Source organism: Parasteatoda tepidariorum, chromosome 7 (genome assembly GCF_043381705.1).
Source record: "Parasteatoda tepidariorum isolate YZ-2023 chromosome 7, CAS_Ptep_4.0, whole genome shotgun sequence".
Classification (NCBI taxonomy): Eukaryota; Metazoa; Arthropoda; class Arachnida; order Araneae; family Theridiidae; genus Parasteatoda; species Parasteatoda tepidariorum.
Window position 1 is genome coordinate 18,889,501 of NC_092210.1, and position 10,377 is coordinate 18,899,877.

General features: G+C 26.0%; 1 protein-coding gene across 3 annotated transcripts; it reads right to left on the reverse strand.

The window, feature by feature from the left end:
- Positions 1-269: 269 nt before the first annotated feature.
- LOC107436761 (mitochondrial translation initiation factor 3) lies at positions 270-10,300 on the reverse strand. Of its 3 annotated transcripts, none has more exons than XM_016048563.3 (3): positions 9,959-10,300; positions 5,381-5,627; positions 270-670 (listed from the first exon to the last, which is right to left on the reverse strand). In XM_016048563.3, exons 1-3 carry the CDS (start codon positions 10,195-10,197, stop codon positions 506-508), a joined length of 651 nt encoding a protein of 216 aa, XP_015904049.1. In that variant the 5' UTR covers positions 10,198-10,300; the 3' UTR covers positions 270-505. The 3 variants fall into 3 exon arrangements, with proteins under 3 accessions (XP_015904049.1, XP_015904051.1, XP_015904050.2); XM_016048565.3 differs by having other exon boundaries at positions 5,376-5,627; positions 9,959-10,278; XM_016048564.3 differs by lacking the exon at positions 270-670 and adding an exon at positions 864-2,906 and having other exon boundaries at positions 9,959-10,279.
- Between the last annotated feature and the right edge of the window lie 77 nt (positions 10,301-10,377).

The following is a 10,377-nucleotide window of genomic DNA, read 5'->3' on the forward strand; positions in this document are numbered from 1 at the left end:
CCATTTTCTTCTTGGGCCTGAAACCAAATTTCTTAAGCTAAAACTTTGATAAAGTGTTCTTAAATTTTAAAAATTGAAACAGTATTTTCAAAACTTAAAAAAAATACTTAAAATCATACTTTTAAGTTGCTTAAAAAAATTAAAAAAATTGCTTCCATGTAAATCACCTATGCTAACAAGGAGGAAAAATTTCTTTTATATCTAAAGGATACCCTTAATTACACTAATTAGGAATAATAACACAGACTTGGTCCAAAAAAAAAAAAACATTTTACAATTGTTATAAAATATTTAATTATTAGCTGTGGCAGTTATAGATAAAATAAACATTTTGATATATTTATAAATCAATATTTATCATAAGGGCTTCAGGTAAACAAGATTAGAAAGAGATTAACTCATTCACTACAAAGTCATTGCTTCAAAATATACAACTCTTCATTAAAGTGACATTTTTTAAAAAACCTTTTCAGCTCAAGTTACGATTTTTAAGTCATTGGAACAGTTAAGTAGTCTTTAAGTTGGGGTCCTTTGCATCTTTATTTTTAGAGATCTGTGATGATTGCTTGGGTGGTAAAATTATAAATTTTATAATGTCTCCTTTTTCTCTAATCTCTATAATCCTACATTCTTCTTTAATTTCATCTTGTATTTTACTTAGCACATTTCTCTGGAAAATAAAACAAAAATATATAAACAAAGCAGTTTTATGTAGTAACACAAGTTGATTTTATTACTACCATATATACCAGATTATAAGTCGTTTTTTCAAACTCCCAAAATTTTACAAAAATCCACTTTTACACCAGTAATTAAGTTGGAGATTGATTGATCATGAAATAGTGATGTATCATAAACAATGAGATAATATGAATAACTTTATCTCTTTCAAACAATATTTATTCAATTAATTTATGCAATTGATAATTCATTTTCTCTCATATTTTCTTTACATATAAAGGTGTTTTTAGAAACAATACTTCAAATTACATTTTTAAAAAAAATTAAGAATACGAAAAGTTGAGATAATTTAATTAATACAATGAAAACTCTTAAAACATACTATAAAGCTTTGAATTTAGTAATTCCACTTACATGCTAAAACACGTTAAATACACCAAAAAAAGTACAATTGAAAGTTATAACGCATCCCATGGGATCCATAATACTCCAGACGGAAAATAAAAAAATTACCTCGCCAACAGATTTATGTAGACGAAATTATAACCAAAATTTAACAACTTTTTAATCAATAATAGCTGACAATAAAAATTAGAATAATTCTGAATATCTAATTACATTGTTGCTTTTAAATGGTGTAGTGTTTTATCAGACTTAATTAAAAAGCTTGATTGTTCACATAAAACTCTTTTTGTTTTCAAATTCTTTATTTTATCTATTTAATAGAAAGAACAATTATGTGCATATATCAATAAAAATTTTTTTTAACAGGAATCCGCTTTTAGTAAAAGGGTACCCAGAAATATGGAAGTTTGCAGTCCTAAAAGTACCCATAGTTTGAACACTGAAATTTAAAAATTCCAGAACATCAACTGTGTTGGCTTTAATAATATTAGCAGTGTCGTTATACGGATCTCACACTGTAATGGATTTTATTTAATCCTCGACTGCTGAGTCCCACAAAAAAATTATTTACCCCCGTCCAAATAATTTAAAATCCCCCATTTTTAAAAGAATTTAAAATGAAATAGAAATTTTGTATAATACTTCATCAATAGACTTCTACACTAAACATGCCAGAAATTTGCCATCTTGTAATCAAAAATAGGGGGTCGACTTATACACCCAGATACACAGTTTTTTATTCGCATCTTTACAAAATGATCATTCATGAAAAAATACATAGACACAAACTAAATTAAGATCAGCATTTTAACATAACAACAGTTATGCATGTAAAAAGTCACTTATCAAACTGCAGTCTTTACTTACATAAATAAATACATACTTTTTTCATGTTAATGAATAGTGGAAATGTTCATAGAAGAAAAACACTATCTCAAATTCGCATATTACAAACCAAAGGAAGGGTTAATTTAGATTTATAAGTTTGAAAATCTTCCTTTAAAAAATGCATGTGATTTTAAATTCAAAACATTTTTGCTGCTTCTCTATGTTCTACAGCAAGATATATTTCCATTAAAAAAATAAAAGTGATGTTTTGAGGGGAAAATAATAGCGATTTGCATAATAATTAATATAATATTAATAATTATAATATAATTGGAAGTGTAAAAGATTATTTAGTTAAGGTAATAATAATAAAGATGAACATAATAATGATATTATGAGAGGCAGATAATAGCGATTTGTAGCAATAGGTGGCACCACTTAGGCGAATAAGCTCTGAGTTTTGGAAGATCTGGTGCTTAGAATTTAGGATAGGAAATAAAATGAGACAAATATATTAGATAAGATATAATGATTGTATTATAAGAAATTATCGATTAATTATTGGTAGTGTTATAAGAAATTATCGCCATAAAATATTAATAATATCTTGTAGAAATTAAAAATAAAATTCAAAAAATAAATACAATGCAGTAAAGTAAGATAAACAAATAAAACACAAGATTTACAAATTTAAGACTTTTTTTAATTAAATTAAAACGAAGGAACATAAGTAAAAAAGTAAAATGAACATAATTAAAGAAAAACGAGAGAAATTTGGTATAAACTTTAAAATGAGAAATTCATCGCAATCAATATTATTCATTCGTTTCTCAGACGATCCATAACGTATCTCCTGACTTCAGGAGGAAGATTCCTGATGGCCTGCCTCAAATAAAACAGTCTCTCCATTTGTCTTTGAAACAAATACGACTCTCTGTCATTCACAACAATTGTGTATTCTTCTTCTCTCTCAGGCATTGTCGATGGATGAACTGCGAAAATTGAACTTTAAGCATGATGTCAAAAAACACAAAATAAAAATTATGGAAAAAAAACATATATATATTTTTTTCTTTTTCCTCCCCTTTTCAATCTTTGATACTCTTGGTAAATTGAATTGTGAATATTTTCCAAAAAAGATTGAAAAAAGCGTTACAAATTTATAAAAAGGAAAGAAAAAAAACATTTAGAAGGCTCTTTTTCAAGGCTAATTACTAAATTTCCACTAAAACCGTAGCATAGTATCGTTTCCAACTGCGTAGGCTCGATAACTAGAACTTTCCTTGACACAGTTCCGTTTATTTAACGTGTACTAACCGGTGTAGTGGCTGCTGTAGTTTAATCGCTCATTCTTAAGTGGTACATAATCACTATTGGTTCTATATACTATCAGTATAGATCTAAATCTGAATAGAATAGTATATAACATGTAATATAATAATATAAAATATAAAAAAAATACTATATAATATAAAAATAAATAATATAATAATAAATAATATAATAATATATAGTATAATAGTATTTAATATAATAATATTTAATATATTAACATATAATATAATAATATATAATAATAAAAAGTTATAAAAGGAAGAAAAAAAACAATTAAAACACTTAAAAAGAGCTTAAAACTAACTAAAAGGCTTAAAAAACAATAATAAATTGTTAAAATCATTAGAACCAGTATCTTTAAATCAGAGTTACATGGAACTGATGACGCCATTAGAAAACACGATATTAAAATGTTCAACTTTTATGAGCATGTGCAATTAGCTTGATGCTAGCAGATTTTAAATTCAATTAATATTCATCCATTGTTTTGATTTAAGGAAGCATTTTTATCGAAGATTGTGTATATTTTTCAAAAAATTATAAAAAATCAACTAATTGGGTCAAAGAAAAAATTAAAAGATGTTCGTTTTTGAAATATTTCAAATTATTTGTGATGCGAAAATTAAAAGGTTACAACAAAATTTACTATTCATACATGATAGAAAAAGTCTTTGTTTACATAAAATTTTAGCGAAAAAGCGTGTTAAAAGGTCGTTTTTTAACGATAATTTGTTTCCGTTATAGCCATAAATTTTGAACCGATAGTTCGAATCGCTAAAATTTTACATGACTACAAAGACAATCGCATTGCAAAAAAGAAAATATATGCGATTAGGAAAAATGACCATATTAAGCCCCCCCAAAAAAATGTTAAAATTAGCGAAATTTTTGAAAATTGCGTAAAATTTTTTTCGGAAGCCTGAAAAATTGGTTTAAAAATTTTTGGATTTTTTAAAAATAATATTTTTTATTAGTATAGATTGCTAGTGAAGTAAAAAAAATGAAATCTCGAAAAAATGACAATATTTACTATGTCCAAATGTAATGAAAGTGTATAAGTTGACTATCATAGCAATTTAAGGGATTCAAAAAGTCAAATCATAGACAGGAAAATAAAATAATATAGCTAAATTATTTAATGATATTTAGAACATCTGCACTATAGGAACCAATAAATATATGGTAATAAATTCAATGTTGGCTCTTCTATTGTATAAGTTCTGCAGTGCGTAAAATTCTTATCAGAAATTTGTTACTTGAGATTCAGTTGTTAAAATTTTAGCTAATAGTACAAAGAGGGCTTGCAGGAAGAAGCAGTTTTTTGGGGCCTGCATAAAATTTTGCTTTTATGTCACCTGATTACTTAATTATTCTTAAGCGTAAAAGAACAATATAAATTTTCTTTAAAAATCAAAAACCCATAAATTAATGTTTACAAAGTATTAATATTATATTTTGAAATTAGAAATCCTTTTAAGTTTTACACATTTCATCTTTAAGAAAATTAAATTGTAGCAGGTTATCAACTTCCTACGTAGAAAATTGATTTTTTAATTTTTTTTATTGTTTAGAAAATACTTCCTTAATTTTTAAATAAATCTTTGAATTACCTATATATTTTGAACACGTTTTGGTGAAAGAAAATTTTAAAACATAATTTATGTACTGTAATGTTGAAAGATTAAATTTTTTTTAACTGCTACATTCAGAATTTTAACTACTGACATATTTTTAAAGGGATTGAAACTAAATTACACAATCTCAATTGTTCTCTAAACTTCATACATCAGGAGGGGGGGGAGGTATATTAACTCTGCAGAATACCTGCAAAAAGATTCATATTTTTAACTCTTTTTTTTTTCAGCTTTAATTTTGATGAATTTAAATCAATCATGATTCATGAGAATTTTTTATATTTGTCAGAAATATTGAGGGGGGCTTTTAGAGCTTTCTAATGATGGAGGAGGGCATATACCTCTGTCCCCCAGCATAATTTTAACTTTATAATTTCAGTGCTTTTTCCAAATCAATTAAGATTAGTTTGAAAAACAGTTATAAAATTTTTTTATGCTAGTTATGTAGGCACCTATATGCAAATACATATAATAAAAAGATTATGTTAATACCTTACCATAGCAGTCATGTTTTCTGCATTGCCAGTAATTGCAACATGAACTTCACAATTCTTTACAACCCATTTGCGAATTGTTTGAATTTTGACTTTCAAATCATGGTCTGAAATTCTGGAACTTAAAGGTAATTTTTTTAAAGTCTTCGCAGATGAAGTTTTAGATTCTGTTTTTAAAACCTCTGTGCTGGACATCAGCTTGTAAGCAGGATAAACTTTTCCAAATTTTGTATCAAACACTCTAGTTAATCTGCAAGAATAAAATATTGTTTAAATAAAAACAGAATAATAGTAATGTTCTATGACAAATTAAATAGTAAGTACAAGAAGTATTATTTAACTAAGTGTTGAAAAAACATGCAAATGAAAATAGTCAAGTTGTTTTACTGTAACAAATTATATCCACTTTAAATATAATTTGAATTGTTATTGAGATATCCAACTGGGTACATCAATTTCATTCAAAATTTTGATTTTTTTATTATTATTTTTATATACCATTTAAAGTATAGTTTGTTAGCTTTCCAAAACCCTATGTAATTTTCATCTTTGATTTTTAAAAAATGTAGTTGTTTTTTTATGTGCTGACAGACGAAACTGAAATTGGAAGTAAGATCATGAAAATGAAACCAATATGATCTTTTATTTTGCTTTGAGCATTTAAACCCTTATTTATTTGAATAAATTATATTTTTTATAGAAATAAAATTCATTTTCAGAAAATAATTTTCAAATTATTATTTTTTTGCTGTCAGAGTTTTCTTGCATTTAAGATTTTTGTTGCATTTTAAATGGATATTTCGAAGAATGTTGATTTAGAGAAAATTTCTTTACTCTAATACATATTACAAAAAAATTTTATTGTAAAATTCTTTGAAATTTTGAATATAAAGTTTGTATAATGTTAGTGAGGTTTTGAACTAAAGGCTAAGGTTTATATTTGAATTTGTTATTTTTATCAAGCTTTAAGTAAGAATATTTAGAATTTTTCTGTAAAAATTTGATGTTAAACAATATATTTCATACTATTTCATTGCTTTTTATTTTAATTTTTTAAGATTTCAGGTCAAAACATAGGCAATTACATTATTGATCTAGAAAAGAATTTATTTAGAAGTTTATGCAAAACAATTTGTTGTAGAGCCTTAGCACAGCAAGAAAAAATTTTAATTTTTAAGCTCAAATTTGCTCTTTTTTTGAAAAATATTTTAAACATTTTTAAACATTACTTTAAATTTATAATTTTAGGACTTCTACTTACCAAATATAAAATTAGTCTTTTTTTTTTCAAAAAAAAAAAAAAAAAAAAAAAAAAAAAAAAAAAAAAAAAAANTTTTTTAAAAAAAAAAAAAAAAAAAAAAAAAAAAACATTGTCAAATAATCCATTAGTATCTTAATATCCTTAATATAATCCTTGTATAATCCTTAAATAGGTATGAGATTGCAAAAATAAAATAAAAACTCAAGTGAAATGAATACTAACTTAAAAACAATAAAAAAGACTATTGTATATGCAGCAAAAATATTAATTATTGCTGTATTTTTATGCAGCTATAATCAATATTTTTATTTACATTCTGCTTCATACAGTGAAAAATATCAAATTTAACACTATTTAATAATTCACAACAAGATTTTTAATAAAAAGATTAATACTTCCTTATTCAATATTGATTAATGATCTATCAATCCTTTACCCTTCAGAAAATATGTTAGAAAAGTATTAATATCATTTTGAAAAGTTGGGAAACAAAAATGTTTAATTAAATAAGAATATACTTTTACATAAAAATAATATTTTTTGATATAAATATGAGAGACTTGTATAAATCAAACTGGCTGCAGAAATCTCAGTTTAATTAACATAACTTTTAATTTAACAAAATATAAATTGGTGATTGATCTTTGCTTGCCAGCACCTCACCTCAACATTAAACAATACAAGGATATTTGCTCAGTTTTAATTTTTATGAAATGCAAAAAATTATTATTAGAAGATTTTTATCACCCTGTGATTTTTGCAAAAACACTACAAAATTTTGGTAAATGATAAAAGGAGTAATCTTAAAGAAATAATTTATAAGAGAATTTCACAGCTGATTAAAAGTTTAAATATTTTAGCACATTTAAATCCTTTCCTTCTCTTTCCCTTGTGGTCATTTTAACATTACATATGCAAACTTTTGGTAATTTTGGACCACCTACATCAAAGACAAATATTTTTCAACAATATGCCATAATAACTAAAAATATAATGTGAAGAGCCAATAATAATATTAACATAAGAATGTAGTCATAGATGTAGGAAATCTTTGAAATTTATTTGAAACCTCAGCTGCAACACCATGGAAATATTCTAAAATTTAACTAGGAAAGGTGTGTTAAAATGTCTGTATTAACTTAGCCTCTGTATGTTAAGTATAGGGTGACCTGGGGTAATTCCTAATCAAAAAACGCAAACATCTATTTTATGAAAAAACTATTCAAAATAGAATTTTAATATTTACTGGAAGTTTGAGGCAATATGAGATGAGTCCAATGCCACCTTCTTTTGTTTGAAAATCTAATTGGAATTTAAAAGATTTCAAATTTTTAGTGATCAGGAATTACCCCTGGTCTTGATCATTTCTGGGGTAATTCCTGATCACTTCTGGGGTAATTACTGATCACCAGTATTTATTGTAAAGGGGCTGTTTAAAAATAATTATATAATGGTAATTAACAAATAAGACATCAAGATCAAACAAATAAACCAAAAAGATATGTTTAAGCAGCTAATAAAATTATTTATTTAAAAGCAAGAAGAACGATTAACACTTAAAATTTTCAAAAATCTTTGCATCATGCCATACATTTTAGGCAATCAGCCAACTCATTCTCATGTTCTTCTGAAATATAAGAGAGTTCCCACATGTGTTACTTTTGCTGGATTTTTTAACTTCATTAAGGGAAAGTGTAAAGTTAAGCAGGGTATGTCAACAGCTCTAACAGTAGCTCTCACACTGAAATTTTCATTTTCAATCATTAAAAGAAATTCACTAATTTTGTTTTCTAGAAGCTTAGTATCCTTTTTAGGGGCTTATAATTTCTCACCATATTTATACTAGGCTAATTCATAATTTTAAAAATTATTCTAACAATTATACTAGGCTAATTTATAAACTTAAAAATTATTCTAACGATGTACACACATAAAATTTAGATAGAAGCAAGGTAAAACAAACCAGAAATGGTGCAAATCAGAATGCAGTCTTGTATACAGTTAAAAACAAATTTAGTGATGACAGTTAAAATATATTTTATAGTTGTTCCACTTAATAAATAACTGTTATTTAAGAAAAGACAATTAGGTATTTATAAGCTATTTCATATACTATTTATAAGAAGAAATGACAATGATCAGGAATTACCCCAGTGATCAATAATTACCCCATCTGTAGAGAGCAACATTTGATATAGTTTCCTACAATCAATTATAATGTTTACAGTAGATGTGAAGCAATTAAGCAAAAGCTTACACTACTTTTATATCAAGGAAAAAGAAAGTGACTCAAAATATTTATCATTTAGGGAAGGAGGGGGATCTTTGCAGAAATGTGCACATTTTGAAACTCATCTTTGAAATGGAAAATACAGAAAGCAGTTTAAAAGATACCTATTTTGTTAGATTAAACAAAAAACTATTATTAAGTAAATGTAGTTATACTTTAGTTAAGTGTACAAGCATTCTTGTCCATGTCTTAAATTTAAAAAAAAAATTATTTTTTTAAAATAAAACTTAGGTGATCATTATTACCCCAGAAACGGAGTGATCGTAAATTACCCCGGGTCACCCTAATGCATATATTGTTGCATTTTACAGATACATAAGTTCTAAACAGCAAGAATTTCTGATACTACAGCAAATGAGGAAATAGCTGCACTACTGAAATGAAATTACGTAAAATAAATTCCTTTGAAAATATTTTAATTCCAAGTACTTGCGAGTTTTTCTGAATGAGTTAAAAGTTTTTGCAAAATATGCTACGTAAAATGTTAACAGGAACTCTGCAAGAGCGAAAAACAAGTCTTGCAGAAGAGTTTAAATTACACATACACACACACACATATATATATATATATATAGTTTTGTTTGTTAGGCCAAAATAAATCTAAGTAGACAAAAATTATTACTTTAATAAATCCAAAACAGGAAGATTTCCATATCGTGATCTGCTGCAGAATAATCACCAAGTCTTGAGCAACTTCCGGCAGCGGCCCACGAGAAACTAAGAAAACACATCACAGCCACTACTCGTAGCCACTACCAGGGCAAATATGAACAGGTTTTTTTTTTTAAATTTGCAACTTTAAAATCTATTTGGCGATTGCAGTTGGTGCAACAGATCATGATACAGAAATGTCTCCCAAAAACACAACAAAGCGTAAATTCATTATATGAATAAATATCCCTTGAGACAAAAAAATTAAAACATTTTCTTCCAGAGACTTAAAATACCATTAATCTAAATTAATTGTGCAACTATAGTATTTAATTTTGCAACTATAGTCACACAATTAATTGTGACTATAGTTGCTTACGATAGATTCAGTTTTCTCGCTAATTTCTCTGACTCAGATTTTGGTTTCAGTCCTAAAATTTTATCATTTTGATCCACTAATGTCACTAGTTCGACTGTTTCTGTTATTTTTCGTTTCGGCTTTTTTACTCCTTGATTCTCAATTTTTGGTTGCTCTTCACAGTTTCTTAAGACGTAATTTATACTGAAATGGCGTGCTATATAATTAATTTTTCTACAGCTCTCAAATATTTTAAGCATTTTTAACAAATAAATTTCAATACGGTCAGCTAAACCAGCATTTGTTTTGTTTATTTACAATAGTTGTAAAAGTTGTAGTAAACAGCTGAACTTTATCTTAGTTATAGCTTTGAGGCAGCCGAGAAATAAAGATCCAAAACTGCCAAAAAAAATAAAGGTCTTGAATTATATTCTGCAGAT